The sequence below is a fragment of the Eumetopias jubatus genome, unplaced genomic scaffold (assembly GCF_037043125.1).
Source record: "Eumetopias jubatus isolate StellerSeaLion01/CBP00866 unplaced genomic scaffold, mEumJub1_p1.0 scaffold_16, whole genome shotgun sequence".
Classification (NCBI taxonomy): Eukaryota; Metazoa; Chordata; class Mammalia; order Carnivora; family Otariidae; genus Eumetopias; species Eumetopias jubatus.
In genome coordinates, this window is record NW_028274822.1 from 24141274 (window position 1) to 24159649 (window position 18376).

At 47.9% G+C, this 18376-nt stretch overlaps 1 protein-coding gene across 2 annotated transcripts in view; it reads right to left on the reverse strand.

The window, feature by feature from the left end:
- Positions 1-17517, reverse strand: part of MAPK4 (mitogen-activated protein kinase 4) — a 48065-nt gene extending 30548 nt beyond the window's left edge. For both annotated transcript variants that reach the window (XM_028098419.1, XM_028098418.1), the window contains exon 1: positions 16972-17517. In XM_028098419.1, coding sequence (XP_027954220.1) covers positions 16972-17517 — 546 coding nt within the window. The remainder of the gene's footprint in view (positions 1-16971) is intronic.
- Between the last annotated feature and the right edge of the window lie 859 nt (positions 17518-18376).

The following is an 18376-nucleotide window of genomic DNA, read 5'->3' on the forward strand; positions in this document are numbered from 1 at the left end:
TTGACCCTCCTACCTAATCCCTGCAACGGCCCCCATTCTTTCCAACTTCATCCCAGTGCCTTCCTGCCAATGGCTTCTCAAGAGTCCATGTGTGTGTGGCCGGGGCGGGGGGCCTCCCCCAGACCTGCCTTCATCTGAGGACAGCTGGAGCCCCTCTAATGGGCTGGTCCAGTTCACACCATCAAGTCAGTGTGATGCCCAGGGTAGAAGGTCTCACCTCTTCCCCATCCACTCGAGGGAATGAAGGGAGTAAAGCTCTTCTTAGTTGCAATAACAAGCCACTCAACAGAGTTTAAGCAAAAAAGATGGGCTCCCTCTCCAGGAGTATTTGATGCAGATAAGGGGCGAGAGCAGTCAAGCCTCCTAAGGACTGGAAACACCGACCAGAGAGCTCTGCAGCAGTGGGACAGGCTTGCTCCACGGCCTCTCCACCCAACTCCCCATCTTTACGTGGCCCCCTCTGTCTGCAACTGTAGACCTCGCGGGCTCTGCAGCTATCGGTACCACTGTCTGCTCCACTCAGATGAGCGGGGCCAGCACGCCTGACCCACTTCCTGTTGGACAGGGTGGGAACGTGGATGGGGAGTCTGTCGCTCGAGGGGGACGTCTAGAGAGAGAGGAGAGAATCCTGCCACTGCTCTGTGGCTGTGCTTGCTTCATCTCCACGCAGCCCTGCATCCACCTGTGCGGCCGCTTGGCCTGCACGTCTGGGAGGGAGGGAACTCTCCATCTGGGGCCAAAGGAGTTTTGTGGGCAAACTCTGGGACTGTGAAAAATATCTAGTCTATGTAAGCTTCCCACTTAAATATAAACTCCCTGAAGTCAGGGACCTTGTCTGAGTTTCAGTCTTGTGTCCTCAGAAGCTAGATCCTAGTTGGCATTCAAATATTTGTTGACTGAATATACATTTTTCTTTTAAAACAGCTTTATTGAGGCATAAGTGACACACAACTGCACATATTTAAAGTGTACAATTTTGATACGTTTTGACATACATAGGCAACTGTGAAATCATCACCAAAGTAATGAATGCATGTGTCACCCCTAGAAGTTTCCATGCCTCTTTGCCCTTCTCTATCCCTAGGTAACCACTAATCTGTTTTCTATTACTGTAGATTACATTTTCTAGAAATCTACAGACATGGAATCTTACAGTAACTCATTAGTCATTCATTCATTCGTTTTGGTCTGGCTTCTTTCACTTGGCGTAATTGTTTTGAGATCCATCTCATATTGTTGCAAATGGTTCATTCCCTGTTATTGCTAAGTATAGTAATTCCATTGTATGGCTATACCACAGTTGGTTCATCTGAATGTTGATAGACATTTGGGTAGCTTCCAATTTTTCCTCTATGAAAAAGAAAGCTGCTATGAACATTTGTACACAAGTCTTTGCATGGACATATACTTTCATGTCTTTTGGGTAAATATATCGAAGTAGAAAGTCTGGATCATATGGTAGATGTAAATTTAACTTTTAAAGACACTGCCAAATCATTTTCCAAAATGGTTATAACATTGATTTTCAAATATTAAGCCAAATTTGCATTCCTGAGATAAAACAATATGAGTTTTTCTTCATATATATTCTTAAATTCAATGTACTAAAATTTCGTTTAGACATTTTGCATATATCTTAATGTGAGATATGTTTTCTTTTCTTGTAATGTTTTTCAGGCTTTGCTATCACTGCAATGCTTAGAATAAGTTGGGAAGTAGTCCCTTCTTTCCAATTTTTTGAAAGAATTTGTAAAATTGGTACTATTTCTTCCTTAAATATTTGGTAGAATTCCCCTATGAAGCTATTTGGGCCTGAAGTTTTCTTTGTGGAAAGGTTTTTAACTACACATTCATTTTTTAAGTAGAGATAGGGATATTCAGGTTATCTACTTCTTAAAAAATTTTTTTGAGATATAGTTCATATACCATAAAATTTACCATTTTAAAATGTACCATTCAGTGGTTCTTAGTGTATTGGCAAATTTGTAAGACAATCATTACTAATTCCAGAACATTTTCATCATCCCAACACAAAACCTCATACTTGTTGGAAATCACACTCTATTTTTCTCCAACTCCCAGCTCCTGGCACCACTAATTTACTTTCTGTCTCTATGAATTTGTCTATCTTGTACAGCTTACAGAAACAGAATCATACAACAGGTGGCCTTTTGTGACTGGCTACTGTCACTTAGCATAATGGTTTCAAGATTCATCCATGGTATAGCATGGGTATCAGCACTTCATTCCGCTCCATGACCCAAAAAGCTAAAATCATCTTGAAAAAGAAGAATGTTGGAAGACCCACCTCCTGATTCCAAAACTTACTACAAAATTTCAGTCATCAGGATAGTGTTGTACTGACATAAGGAGAGACATGAATGAAGCTGGACCTCTCTCTCACACCATCTACAGCAATGACTTCATCAACATGGATCAAAGACCCAAAGGTAAGACCTGAAACTATAAAACTTTCAGAAATCATAGGTATAAATCTTCATAACCTTGGATTAGACCCTAACTGCAAAAACAAAAGAAAACATAAACAAGGTATCATCAAAATAAAAAAAGTGTGCTTCAAAGGACAACTCCAAAAAAGCAAAAGATAACCCACAGAATGACAGAAATTTTTTTGCAAATTATTTAGCTGATAAGAGACTTATATCTAGAATACATAAAGAACTTTTACAATTCTCCAATTAAAAAAAAATCCCAAATAACCCAATTAAAAATGGGCAAGGGATCTGAACAGACAGTTCCCCAAAGAAGATCTACAAATGGCCAATAAGCAAATGAAAAGATGCTCAACATCACTAGTCACCAGGGAAATGGAAATCAAAACCACTGGGATGGCCAGAATAAAGACAAACAAACAAAACAGAAATTGAGAAGTGTTACTGAGGATTTGGAGAAACTGAACCCTTGTTGCTAGTGAGAATGTAAAATGGTGCCACCAGTCTGAAAACATTCTGGTAGTTCTTCTAACAGTACCATAGGACTCGATAATCCCATTCCTAGGTTTATATCCAAGAGAAATGGAAACCTATGGACCCACAAAAGCTGGTCCATGAACATTCACAGCAGCATCATTCATGATAGCTGAAAAGTGGAAACAACTCCAACGTCCATCAGCCGAGGAACAGATACACAAAATGCAGTGTATCCAACACTGGCATGTCATTTGGCAATAAACAAATGAAGCAGTGAGACCCACTACCACATGAATGAAGCTTGAAAATATACTAAGCCAGCCACAGAGGACCACATTCCACATGATCCTATTTATATAAAATGGCTGGAATTGGCAACTCGATAAAGAAAGTAGACTTCTTGATTGCCTAGGATTGGAGAAGGGGGGGATAGAGACCTTGGGAGGGTGATGACTCAGGGGGTTGAGGGTGTTTCTGGGGGTAATGAAGACGTTTTTAAAATTGATTCTGGGGGCGCTTGGGTGGCTCAGTCGGTTGAGTGTCTGACTCTCGGTTTCAGCTCAGGGTTGTGGGATTGAGCCCCACTTAGGGCTCTGTGCTCAGCGTGGAGCCTGCTTGAGGTTCTCTCTCTCTCTCTCCTCCTCTGTCCCTCCCCCACACTCATGCATGCTCTCTTTCTCTCAAATAAATAAAATCTTAAGAAAATAAAATAAAATGAAATTGATTATGGTGATAGATGCACAACTCTGTGAATATATTAAAAGCCAGTGAAATGTACATTTCAAATGGGTGAATTGTATAGTATGTTGATTATGTCTCGATAAAGTTGGTTTACAGGCCAATATAAATCACTGTTCTACGGCAAGGAGCGCCCTAGCGGGTAGCCTTTTCCCAAAGAGCTGCGTGCTGGGGCAGCGAAGCAGGCCGTGGCCCCAGTAAGTTTCCAGTGGGGACAGATGGAAGGAGAGAGTGGCGCAGGAGTGCTGGGGGGGACGGCAGGTGGACATGGGAAGGTGGGAGACTGTGTGGGGCCCCACAGAGAGAAGGACGGGTCCAGGACATAGGGACTGTAATTTCCGGTCCAGGCCACACCTTTGCTCACTGTGGGCCCCAGGGAAGATCCCAAAACTGCTTTGTTCTCCAGCTTTCTTCATGGGGAAAGCAGAAGCAAGCGTCCCCATTTCATGACTCTTCCCTCTTCTCATCACAGAAAGTACCTAGGAGTGCTTGAATTCTGGAGCCGAGTCCAGTTGCATTAGCTGCTGTCCAGGTCCCTGGAGGCAGGTCTGACCCAAGCTCTGCTTCTTATTAGCAGTGGGTCTTAGATGAACCCCAGGGGTCCCCTAGTTCTCAGCTATCAAGTGAGGACAATAATTAACGTGACCTGCCTCCCTCAGAGGGTTGGTATGAGGATCCAGAGTTGCCACTGGTGGGAAAGAATGCCCAGAGTGCATTACTGTGAATTCCAGGAAAAATTTCAGGGTAGATATGATGCTATTGATCCCACAAGCACAGGAGCCATCAGCTGTTCATGCTCTCGCATTAGCATTTGCAAATTGGTTGGGGTCAGGGTTGAGGGCAGCTGGTGACCACAGAACAGAGCTAAGACAAAAGGCCTACAGAGGACCACTAGGGAAATGGGAAATGGGAAAAATTCATCCCCAAGAAGATGAGTCCTGCATTTCACAGCTGCTTAATTGAGCTCACTGCCAGGAGGACATGGGGTTCTGCAGATGGCCATCGTTCTGCATAGAAGATAGTGCAATACAATCTTCATGACCATACCCTAGTGTCTGGAAACTTGCTATCCAGGTCATCTGGGGACACAGGAGAGGCCCGCATGGTGCAGCAGGCAGAACAAGGAATGGCTCCTCCTTTCCTGCTGCCTCAGACAACAAGGGGACCTTGTCAGGTGTGTGATAGACAGTAGAGGCAAACAGGACATCACGGAAGAGAGGGGAAGGAAGCAAGCATGAGCATCGGGGCAGCTGTGGGACAAAATCTTGCCTCTTCCCAAAACAGCTGTGTCAGGATGGGCCTCGTGGTTGCTGCTCTCCTCGCATGGATGTGAAGTTGGTGGCGGACATCTAAACGAGTACCTCTGCGGAGGCCAGGCCCTCCTCTCTAGCCTTTGCAGGGGAAGGGTGGAGGGGTAGGGGTGACAGGTGCTCACTGCTGGGATCCATTCTGAAGGACCATCACCAACGTCTATTCCCACTGGTTGGTCCCCAAGCTTACCGATAGTTAAATATTCTGAGCATCAACCCTAGTGTATAATCTCGGTACTAGAATCAGTCTTTGGTTAAATTGCAAAAGTGCCAACATTTAGCGGCCTGGTCTCCTTTCGGGTTAAACACCCTCCTCCAAGCGCAGTGCTTCGTCATCAATCCATTTTGACAACTGATTCCCATAAAGGTTTTCTGACTTGTTCACACTCTTCTTCAATCCTTCTTCACTCCTTCAATTTGTATCTTAGATGAGAAGCTAAAGCATGGCCACCTGCCTCAGTAATATTTATCATTAGCGTTAGAACTTCCAGTGTCTGAGAACACAGAAACCCTCTCCAATCATGATTAATAATCACAGTGAAGAAGGGCTAATATTTACTGAGTGCTTCCCGGATGCCTGACCTAGTGCTACACGCTGCACACACAGCCCCGGGAAGCAGGATCTAGTATGATGAGGGGACGGGGCCAGCCCGCGGCAGGTTAGGTAACTCGCTCTGGGTCACCTGGCACCAATGAGGAGGGTCGTCCTGCTTCCCAGGGGCATGGTGCACCCTAAGAGCCTGTCCCATGGTCTGCATCTGGGAGTGCCATCTGGGAGAGGAGGTAAGACACATGTGACATGTCAGGGTCAGCATGTGCACACTCCTGGGCCAGATGCTGGTGGGCTTCACCCTTCTCTCTCACGGACGGGAGTGATCTGGGCTTACCACCCTTTCGTAATAAACATGTTCTTGGTAAACGGACTTTTGCAACAGATTTCCCCAACCTCCCACCTGAAAAGGTTACTGTGATAAAACCATGCACGTTCCTGCTGCACATTTTTGGGAACTATAGAAAAATAAATAGAAGGAGGGAAAATCCCCTTCTTTTTATTTGTCATGTCTGACCCTTATTAACATTTTGGAGTTTTTAACCTCTAGCCAATTTTATTTTATTTATTTATTTATTTTAAGATTTTATTTATGTGACACACAGAGAGAGATCACAAGCAGGGTGGGGCACAGGGAGAGGGAGAAGCAGGTTTCCCAGCCGAGCAGGGAGCCTGATACGGGGCTCGATCCCAGGACCCTGGGATCATGACCTGAGCCGAAGGCAGACGCTTAACCGACTGAGCCACCCAGGCGCCCCAACCTCTAGCCAATTTTAATGTACCATTCTTTTCTCTTTGTTTCCAACCGTTACGATCACCATCTATACAATCCTGTATCTTGCTTTGTAAACCTAATCATTATGACATAAACACTTTCTATGCTATTGTAAACTATTTTAAAAACACCACTGAAAATAGTCGTATCCCATGCTATACAGTGGATAAGCCAGTTTACTTAACTGTGCCCTAACCTCCAACACGATTTTTAAGTTTAGATGTTCACGTACGAGATTCTCTTTAAGTAAAAAGGTGGTGTTTGCCAACATCTGAGTTCTATGCATCTAGGAATTAAAGTGTCACAGCTGGTCATGCAGTTTGAATTCGGCTTTTTTACTTTAGGATGAGTTTAAAATTGTGTGGAGGTGAAAGGAGAGGATTCTGTAGACAATGTCCCTGAATCCCAACAAGGCACTTAGCTAAATCTCTTAGGACATGTCCGTGGGCAGTGAAGAGACACAGATCAGGTAACTATACAGTGATGTAAACTCACAACTGGTTGGACGGCTAAAGCCAAAGAATGTTAGCTTAGGGTTAAGTGTCAAGCTGGAGAGAAGTGTCTAGCGGCCATGAGTCGAAGCGTTTCACCTAATCCCTTTACACATTTTAAAATCAGTGATACAGGGGCGCGTGGGTGGCTCAGTCTTAAGCGTCTGCCTTCGGCCCAGGTCATGATCCCAGAGTCCTGGGATCGAGCCCCACATCGGGCTCCCTGCTCGGCAGGAAGCCTGCTTCTCCCTCTCCCACTCCCCCTGCTTGTGTTCCCTCTCTCGCTGTGTCTCTCTCTGTCAAATAAATAAAATCTTTAAATAAATAAATAAATGAAATAAAATCAATGATACAGGTGAAGTCCTAGAAGACAGGTTTATCAGTTACAACATTGTATGGGATAAAATTCTGTGATAAAACAAAGATCCAAAAGGTCTCATCAGGTTGGAATATTTGCCTGAAGCCAACAAGATGAAAATCAACTGTATAAATGTAAAATAGAGAATACCGGGCTTAACTGAACTTAGTTGGCAACAAGCTCAGTATGGGACAATAGTTGACATGGCTGCCAAAAAAAAAGCCGCGGGCAGCAGGAACAGTAAATCATTTATGGAGCAGAGATGTTACACTCTCACCGACTCTGCTGGTTAAATCATACAGTATCTGTTCTGAAAGATGCATTTTAAGAAAGGGTATGACAAGTAGGGGGAGGTCAATGAAAAAACAGTGAGGGTAGGCTGAGCTCTGGCAACATTATCATGTAAACAGCCAACAAGGCAGCGTAGCTCAGTGGCTACAGCAACGTCTCCGAAGCCACTGCTAGGCTTTGACACCTAACTCCGCCATTTACTAGCTGGTGACCTTGGACAAGTTACTTTCTGTGCCTCAGCATCTTCATCTGTACAATGGGGACAATAGCAGCACCACCATTATTATTATTATTATTATTATTATATTATTAGGCTGTTCTAAGGACTAACCAGGTTAACACCTGTCAAGCACTCAGAACAGTACCTGGATATGATTGTATGAAAACAAAGGGCTTCTAGGCTGCAGAGATTTAGAGGGGCATGATGGATGACTTCAAATATTTGAAAGCTGCCCTCAAGAAGAGAAATGCTTCTTGAGGACTGTACTCGATTCAGTGGAAAGGTAGAGGCTTAGCCTCTTCATTAGTCAATAAGCATGTAATGTGCACGTATTCTGGGTCAGATACTGTGTTAGGTGTTAGGAGTACAAAGATGAATGAGATACATACTCTTTCCTAAGGGCCCCAATGTCTATCGGGGAAGAGGCATGGGAACAGATAATCACCACAGTATGCGAATGACTGCTTTGGGCAACTGGAGGAAGATGTGATTAACTCTCCCATGCGGAGCTGGGCAAAGCTTTGCAGAGGTGGGGCTTTTGAGCTGAGTCTGCAGGGATAGTAGGAGCTCATGTGGGAGCAGAGGGAACAGTGTATGGGATGAGAACTGTCACCGAGTATGGGATTATCCAGTGAATGGTGACAAGTCGGTGATGTTATAGCACAAGGTGGGTGGGGTGGCAGAAGCTAGAGATGAGGCTCCAAGAAGCGTAATACTGATGTAGAAGGTCGCCAAGAAAGTCAGGATAATCGTAGCAATATGCTCTCCCCTCCGCCCAGCCTCCTATTTCTATACCACTGTCTTTTCGACAGGCAACCACAGCAAAGGCTGATTCAAGAAACTACACTTCAGGTGAAAACTGAAAAGGATTTGACTCAATTTTCCAATCATTCCTCTTCAGTATATACACAGGAATATCTGCCTATAGAATAAGACAGTATCGTGTTCCTGAGACACTTACACCCCGGGAGTACCCAAGTGGAGGGACCGGGGAGAGGCCTGGAGCGAGGCCTGGAGCAGCTGGGATCCTCCCCACCAGGATGAAGATACTGTGTGAGAGGGAGTTCCTCCACCTGCACATCCACTCAGGTATAAAGTCAAGGAGGAGTAGTGCAGTATTCAACACTTAGCCCCCAGGCTCTCCAGTTGATTCCACTGAATAATATTCATTAAGCATGCTACTAGGATGTAGAGATAAGTACGTCACCAACACTTCCTGCAAGGTGTTTCCAATCTAGCATAAAGGATGATCGGCCACACAGAGCATTGCACCAATAAATGCGAGGGCTGGCTGCTTCTGGTCAGGATGGAGCAGCTGCACTGGGTTTGCCCTCCTATCTTAAGCAGTGATAAAACTGGACAGACATACACAGACGATGTTTTCCGGCACTGGACAATGGGCTAAGACAAGGGAAGGAAACACATAAGGTGAATTTCATATTCGCCCTGGCACTCTGCCTGGGTAGATTTCCCAACCACAGCACAGGGAGGTGGGGCAAAGTGGAACATGGTTGTCCTACTGATCTGCGGAAGTAGGAACTGGAGTTTGGGGCTGCTGAAGCAAATAGAGCTGGCAGGGCAAGATACTGGAGAGGAAGTTTCTTCAGTAGGGTGGGGGCCCAGAAGTCTGTTGTGGGGCTGGGGCTTGCACGGATCTCTGGCTGAGTGTTGTGTTGCACATATGCAGGGTGAGACTCTGGCGTGGGCTGGCAGAGCAGCTACTCTGGAACTGAGAGCAGAGCAAGAATATCAGAGGTTGTCGAGACCTACCACTGGGTCCACAGGAGGTCCAGTCTAGCCAGAGGGGAAGCACCAGGCATTCCAGCAAGACAATAAGAAAGGGCAGGTCCTGGGAGTAAGGACCATGTTCTAGAGTAAGGGTTACTCTAGTCCTGCCTTATCAAAGCCTAAAACCAAGCCTTAACAAAATTAAGGAGAACCATCCGTAAATTAACGGACTGCCAGAACAAAAATCAAAATTGGGTTTTGAACTCATTAAAGGAAGACAACATAATTCAGGCTCCCTTTCAGCGTGTCAACTGCAATGTCCACAAACAAGCAAAAATTACCAGAAATGTAGAGAAGAAAGAAAATGTGGCCCAAATTCTGAAGAAAAAAAGGAGTCAATACAAACAACCTGGAGATGTCCCAGATTTGGAATTGGTGAAGACTTTAAAGCAGCTATTTTAAATATTTCATGGGTTGAAAGGGGAAAAAATGATCTCAATGGATGAAGATGGGGAATCTCAGCACATACAGGGAAACTATAAAAAAGGAACCAAATGGAAATTCTGGAATGGAAAAGCATATTATCTAAAATGGAAAACTCACCAAATGAGCTTAATTACAAATAAGAGATGGCAGAAGAAAGGATTAGTGAAGTTGAAGACAGAACCACAGAACTTATCCATTCTTAAAAAAAAGACAGAAAAAGGACTCAATCTTTTGGAGCAATACCAAGCTGAGTAACATACATGTAATCAGAATCCAGAGAAGAGAGAAAAAGTGGAGCGGGGGAAGAAACAAACAAACAAACTGTTGAAATGTCCCAAATAAACCTACAGATCCAAGAAGCTCAATGAATCCCCCCAAAAAATAAGCACCAAGAAAACCACACATGGGCATATCCCAGTCAAGCTACTGAAAGTTAAAGATCAAGAAAAAATCTTGATAGCAGAGGAAAAAAACCCCACATTCCATACAGGGGAAATGATGTGAATGAAGACCTTCTCTTCAGAAATAACAGGGCAGGAAATAAGGTGATGGCATTTTTAAGTCCTGAACGACAAAAATATCGTAGATGCGGAATTTCATATCCAGAGAAAACAAACTTTAAACATGAGAGCAAAATAAAGACACTTTCTAGATAAAGAAAGAACTTGTCAGCAGCAAGCCTGTAGGACATGAAACTCTAGCCTCTCTCCAGCATCTCTGGCAGGACGTGGACTTCCTGTGGGTGAGCACCAGGTGAGCAAGGAGGCTGGTGCTGAAAATAAGGAGGAAGCTCCTGATCGCTTTATGCTTTTAATCAACAGTTCACCGCCCCCCCTGCCCGCCCCCCCCCCGCCCCCCATGGAGAGGCAGACCGGCAGGCACGTGAGAAAGGGTGAGCTTTGATATGGCGAGGAAGGCAGCAAGCACAGCTGGGATGCACTGGGGCAGCGAGGCCAGTGGTAGAATAATGAAATGCTGTAAACTGGCTGGGAAATAGGCATTGCTCCAAGCCCCTGATTCCCTCACTCCTCACCTTGGCCTCATTCCCAGAGACTCTTAGATCTCTCTATGATCTGGCAATAAAGGGTCAATTCCTGGCGAGCAGGGCACCTCCAGGACCCTGCCTTAGGCCTCTGACTGGCTTCCTTTCTGATTGGCGGTGCGTGGGCCATGCCAGTTGTTAAAGATTTTTCATATCGCCCCTGGAGCCAAGTGGGGTTGCTTCCCAGGGAGGCAGGCCCAGGTGTGATGTTCTGGGAGGGTGCAGAAGAGGACCCCAGGAGGCCCAGGGACAGAGTGAAGACCCTGCTCCTGGGGGTGGGGGGGCTGCAGTGGGAAGGGAGAGGGAGACTCTGGAGGCCAACAAAATTAGCTTTCCAAGTGGGCCTGAGTATTCAGGGACACTTGACTCTCTAGGACAACCTCTGTTCTAATCCCCTAGGTCATGTTTTTCCCTTTTAAAAAGGGATATTTCATAGCCTTTTAAATAAATCTTTTCAGCTCCACTGATTTGGAATAACATGCTTAGCAGCTTAAGAACTTCTAGCTGGGCCTTCAGCAGGTTGTCCTTCCATGAGCCCATTTTCTCATGAAACCCTGGCCTCCGGGTCTGGCTGGGCCTTTCCCAGGGCCAGCACCGTGGACCCCGGTCCTATTCTGGGATCCTGGGCAAGCCCTTCCTCACTCCCTGCCCCTAGGGACCTGCACCTCATTCCCTGCATCTGCAATGTAGCGATCATTCAAAATACAAGCCCACAGAACACCAAATGGCCACGCTCTTGATCAGCAGCAAAGACCCTATTTTAGGCACAGAAATGAGCATTCCTCCTCTGAGGTTCTGTTTCAGGGGAATCTGGGCTTTAGGGGGGGGGCGTTCTGTGTGTCTGCCCAGGTAGACAGGGGGAGGTTATATTGGCCTAGACAGAAAAGAAGCCATCCAGGGAAGGCAGTGGCCGGGAGAGGAGGAGGGGAGGCTGATGAGCGTGATTAAACCAGCATAAACACTGCCGACCGAAGCTCCATGCAGAGCCTTCGGAAGCTGGCTGTGTGTGTTCAACATCACGCACCTTTCTGCCTCCTCTGGGACCTGGAACCACAAGCCCTAATGAACTACGCTAATCTGCCGAGCCCTCAATCAACACTCCGTCTCACGGATCTGTGAAGCCAGTGTCTGTCGTTAAATTACATGGGGTCAAGTAGTTTACACCAGAATGAAAAGTACATGTTTTCTAAAATTGTGTTCCTATCACCTGACTGTTGTGAAAACCACACCTAAACAGAACCAGTGCTCCTTCTGGTGGAGGTCCCTGGTTGGTGTGGCTTTCTACCAAACCTGGTGAACAGGTCAGGCAGCTTCCCATGTGATGTGATGGAGACCCTAAAAAGTCATCCTGCCGAAAACAACCTTCCCCATTCCCTGGCACGACATCCCCGCCATGAACAACCCCAGTAAGTTAAAGGAGCTGCTTCCAATACAACCCCGCTATCTGGGCGTTCTCAGCCTTCTTCACGGTGCTGAAGGTTGAGAACCACGGCTGCAAGCACCAGCAAACACATCAGGAGCATCAGCGTTCTGTCCATAGACAAGCTGTTCCGTGTCTTCAGATCAGTGGTTCTAGAAAGTTGACCAGTATCAGATTCACCTGGAGGCTTGTTAAGACCCAGCTTGCTGGGCCCCACCCTGAGTTTCTGATCGGGCAGGCTTGAGATGGAACCAGAGACTCTGCATCTCTAACAAGGCCCTGGGGTGAAGTTGATGCTCTGGTCCAGCACTTTGAGAATCAATCACTGCCCTATTAATTTCTAAGGCATCTTCATGAGATAGGTAGGTAAAGTGTGAACGCACCCTGATAGGGAATGCAGTAGGAAGACAGAGGGCTCTGAAACAGAAAGGGGTCAAGGGCCCAAAGACAGGCCAGCTGAACAAACTTAGACCTTCTCAAGTGATCCACCAAAACACAAGAGCCGTTGGCTGTCCAAATTCTGCTGGGCCTCTGGCTCTTGCTTTCTTTCCTGGTGTCTTCTGCTTGCTACCCCAGAGAAAAGGCAAGCCTGGTCGCAGCCCCAGCGAGGAGACGGGGCTCCTCCCCTCAGCCATGGGGGGCCCCTCCACGAGGAGCGTGTGTTCACCCAGCTAATCTGGCTGTCGGCGGGCCGCGGGCTCTCGGGGGCTCCTGACACCACTTAGAATTTACACAGGACTCAGCCAAGTCTTAAACAACATTTTTTTTTCTCCCTCTTTGGAGATCTCTAGTTCCTAATAGGATAAATCCAAAGGAAAACATGCTCTGACCCTTCAGCAGCCTCTTCTTGACGCAAACAACAAGGAACTCCTTAGCAGGCTGGCCGAGGAGGTAGGCGGGAAGGGTTCATCCCAGGAGCGGAGGCTGGGAAGCCATCCTTCAGGTGGGGCCTCATGACTCACCTCTGGCCCTGTCAGGAACTGGTTGGTTCTGTATTTCAGGGGAGGGCAAATCGATACCTAAATGTCTGCACGATATTATTATGGCATCTACTGGGCAAATAGTTCTGTTCGTGATTTTGCCCTTCGTACATCTTTGAAAGAACTTTGATCAAACATCCTCCACGTGACTCTAACAAGAATCCTGTGAAATCAGCAGAATGGGAACAATGACAGTGTTTGACAGGAGACAACCGAGAAGAGAGGCACAGGAAAGCCAGTGGGCGTGGAGTTGAACCGTGTGTGGTGGCCACTCATCGTGAGATCTGGAGTGGGTCTCCTCCCCTTCCTAGGCCCTGGTTTTGTCATCTGTGAAATGAAGGGGATGGACAAGGCGATGCTGAGGTGAACTCAGTGGACACTACCCTCTGGCAGGCCCTGTTGTAGATGAGGAGATGTAGAGGTGAAGGAGGCTCACTATCTACCCAGGAGGAAGTCACAATGAGGAGAGTGAGACCCGGGTGGGTGGTGCTCAGTCAAGGGGCCAAGTCCAGCCACCAGTCAGGGCACAAAGTCTGTCCCCGGCACTGGGCTCAATCAGCATGAAAAAAAAGGAGTGCCATTTCATAACCCACACATAGGTGCTGGCCATGGCCCAGGTGAGCACGATCTTCTTCAAGGTGAGTACAGGATCCATAAAACTTTAGGAGGGGTCAGGTTTAGAGCAGCTCCCATGTAGACATGATCCTCCACACACAAAGGGGAGAGCAGATGCACACATCTGACCCCAATCAACCCACCAGCTGGAAGAATTATGTGCTCTCTTTCTGAGAGTCAAACCCTCTAACCGCATGAAATCAATGAACCCAACTAGCTTCCTATCTGTAATGTGCTGGTAAATGACTATTCGCCCATCTGTTCAGGACAGTCACAACAAGATCAACTGGGCCATGTCTCAGGCACAGTGATAGACTCCCTGGGGAAGATGAGATGAACACGACATGCCCTCAAGAACCAAGGGCCTCTCGGCTTAAGGGAGCACAGAAGATGCAGACAAAAATACCCATGAGACAGAGCAGAGAATGGTAGATGCTAGAAGACCCAGGTTATGGGTTGGGGAAGAACCAACGGGAATTCAGAGGAAGGAAAGACTAATTCCAACTGGGGACCAGCAAGCTTTCCAGAAGGCGATGTGCCTGGAAAGACCTTGCATTAGGACGCGAGAAGGCCCCAGTTCTAGAGTCCCTCCTGCCACAGTCAGGCAAATCATCTCAAGACAGCCGGTTCTCTCCATTTTAAAAGGGACCATTTGCCCTAAGTGCCTCACAGCTTTATAAGGATTAAATGAGAGCTGATTTAAATGCACATTGGGTAAATAAAAGCCCCAAATATAAAGTTTTTGTCATCACTTGGAGAAGAAGAAGGAGGTACATGAGGGAGGCTGACAGTACATGAGGGAGAAGGGGTGCGGGGAACACCTGCCAAAAGCAAGGCTCACACGAACACCGACTGGGTTCACAACTGGCCCCAGTGATTTTTTTTTTTTTTTAACTTCCCACAGCTTATTTTATTGAAGAGACTCTAAGAAGAGTAAGTCAGAACACCTAAATTCTTCTGCATCAGTAACATGAGAGTCCCAACCAGAGAGGTGTCTTCCCACCCCGAGGGATAGGAGGGCGGCCACTTAAGAGTCGGTGGCCAGGGAACCCGGGCCGGGGCCCGGGGTGCTCAGCAGACGCTCATTACATAATTGGATGGGCTCCCTACTACTTTCCAAGGGCGCTTTACATTCATGCTCCATTTTGATTTGTAACCACAAGCCAGTGGGCAGACGGCATCTACAACCATCCCTGTCAAAGATGGGGAAACCAAGGCTCCCAGAGGGCCAGTGACTGCCCACGTCCCTGGCCAGCACTGTCAGAAGGGAGCCTGGACTCCTGCCTCCTCACTTCCTCACACCACACACCTTCTAAGAATTGTTAGGGCAGCCAATCTTCACCCCAACAAATCACCCTTCCTGACTTTAGAGAAAGTCTCCTGTGTGCTGTTCAGAGCACTTTCCCTGGAACACGTCACTTAATCAGACCCTTTCATCAAGGGGGGGGGGGTCCTGTTTTTACTCCCGAATGGACTGGATTATTCCAATTCAGAAAGTGGTTTTCTGCATCCCAGAAATAAAGTGGCATGGATTCTCTGGTCCTTTCACCAAGTAAGAATTGATTTGGGTTAAAACCTTCAGTTCGATTGTTTGGAATCACTGCTTCTTAGAAGAAAGTGAAGGTACAAACAGCAAAGGGTATTAGGGAGACAGAAAGGCATTATTATTATTATTATTATATTTTTACCATGGATACTCTTGCCTACAAAGTCAACCATCCATCTTGACAGATGGCCTGGCTGCAGGATGGGGGCCAGGGGGCAAACTCTTGGTGAAGGTGGCACTAAGGAGCTAGAGCCAGCTAGGCTGATTTGGGGTCTGAAATCTGGGCTGGAGCCCAAGTTCCAGGCAGTGAGGGCGGGACAGGGAGCCCTACCGTCCCCTCCCCTGGGTGCACTCTCACTGTGGCTGCACCAGACAGATCAGTGCCTTTCTATGAGTCTGTGACCTTCTGGCTGCGGGCAAATAAGGTGGCAAGGGACAGCAGAGGACTGGGGCCTCGGAGAGAAAGATGAAGCATGTTCAAGGTCAGAGCTACCCTCCCCTTTCATGACCCACCTCAGCCACTTTGGCTGACCTACTTCCTAGGGAATGTTTTCACTCTAATAAAAATTCATGGCTCAAAGGTTTTGGCAGAAGGCTCGAAGTCACACCCACCCCATAGCTCTGTTGAGGGATGCCTGGTGACGTGTGCTCGGGCTGAGGTGCTCAGAGGCTCCCCTCAAGTGGCAGGAACAAGGCGGGAGGAAGAGAACTTCAAAGGATTCCCAGTTCCTGAAGGGAGCAGTGGATTAGTTACGAAGAGGTGTGGGGCCTTGAGAACAAGTGTCAGTATCTCCATCAGCGTGGCTGGGTCAGCTCTGATCTCTGCAGCTGGTAGAGCATTTAGCCCTGACACGTGGGGTCTCAGAACTGTCCAGACACCTGTACCGTTAGTATGACACCGGGAGGCCAGAGCATGATGGGACCTGGGAGAGCTGAGCCATTAGCTAGACAGTGTACACTGAGGATTAGTTTATCAGATTCACTGTTTGTGCCCTCCGTCCACAGACAGACAGAATGGGACACAGAGTGGGAGGAGGAGGCAAGCTCAACTAGAGCAGAAGGCTGGTGTGCTGGGGAGCCTCACCGGGAGTCCTGAGCAGACAGCAGGGAGAGGTGGTATTAGGTGGATGGAAGAGATAACAGGATGCTCGAGGCAAATTCACCAACCACAGTTTTAAAAGCCATAGAGTTTAGAGCTGGAAGAAATCTTCAAGATCACCTACTCCAACCTCATCTTGTACAACTAGGAATTCTTGGTTGTGGCCTTCGCGTGGAGCCAAGCCTAAGAATGAGGCCACCGCTCCGACCCCCTGCCTGACCAACAACTGCTTTTCAGGCCAGTGATCTTTCTAGCACGCACCCTCCAGCCTCCTCCAGGTACGGACCCCAGTCCCCTGACTCCAGTGGAGCTGGGAATACCCTCTTGAACGACCGCGAGCATTCTTGAGGGTTCTGTGGACCACCCATATCAGCCATTCCAGCCAGACGTACCTTGTGTGAATAATGCTGGTCAACGATCCTTGCCAACCCGAAATCCCCGATCTTGAGCACGAGGTCCTCTGTGCTGATGAAGATGTTGGCGGGCTTCAGGTCCCTGTGCAGCACATTGGCGGAGTGGATGTACTTGAGCCCGCGGAGCAGCTGGTACATGAACAGCTTTGCATGTTCCTCCGTCAGCGTGCCCTGCTCCAGCAGACGCGCCAGGTCAGTCTCCATGTGCTCCTGGACGATGTAGGCCACGCTGAACTTGAACAGCTCGCCCTGCAGGTCAGTGCCTTTGGGTCCCAGCACCTCGTACACCTTCACGATGTTGTCATGGTCCAGGCGCCGGATGATCTTGATCTCCCGGAGCGCGTGCTTCATGCTGCGGGCGTCGCTCAGGATGATCTTCTTCACGGCCACCTTCCGGCAGGCCCTGCTGTCCACGGCCGACAGCACCAGCCCATTGACGCCGAAGCCCAGGGGTTGGAAGTCAACAAAGCGCCCACCAAGGTCATACCCATAGACACTGGCGACGCAGTCACCCTTCTCAGCCATTGTTGGCTCAGTGGTCAGGGTCTGCCCGGGCGATGGAGGGGCAGTCAACGGCGGCCACGTCCTGGGTAGCGGCTTCCCCAGCACACCTCATTCTGTCGAGTCCCAGAGCTGAGGGCTCCTTTTTCTCGTGGTGATGTCACTGCCACCAGCTCTCTGGAGAAAGGGGTGGCATATGTCCACGCTTGCCGAGCTGTGGAAGGCGAAGGCTCAGACTATTTTCTTAACCTGCGTTGGGAGGGCTGGACTCCTCTGGACCCTGAACTCTCCTCGAAGCTTAGAATGGCTCATGCTCTTTTCAAAGGTAGCGTCTTGGAGAGAAAAACCAGTCCCATTATCTATGTGAGTGTGAAGTTTTCTACCATAATGGACCTCAAGGTAAAAGACGCAGAAACTCTCTTCTTTGAAGCTTTTGTTAAAAGACGCCCCTTCCGGCTGAAGTGTGGAGCTGTTGCTGAGCTGTGCTCCTTGACTTACGATGGTCCAGAGCTCGGTTCTGTCACAGCGTCCAGCAGCTCGGCAGCTATTCTCTGTGTCCTGAGCAGGGTGAAGTGATCCCAGCAATGGATTCTGGAGGCTTCCAGGGGCTTCTTTCTACTTCTGCCGGCTCCGCTTTCTACCAGCTCCCCTTAGATTCTGCAACCCAAACCAGGCTGGTGAGCACTGGTGAAGAAAGCCAGAGAAACCCAACCACCTTTCTTGAGCTCTACACCAAGTTACACCTCAAGTCCCAGCGCTGAGGGGCACTCAGCTGCCAAGCCAGGATCCTCCAGAGGCTTCAGATGGGGCAGCGTCCTCTGTCACCCCCTCCTCCACGCCACCTTCCCCAAGACTGTGTGCTGCTGGACTCAGAGAGGCTGCA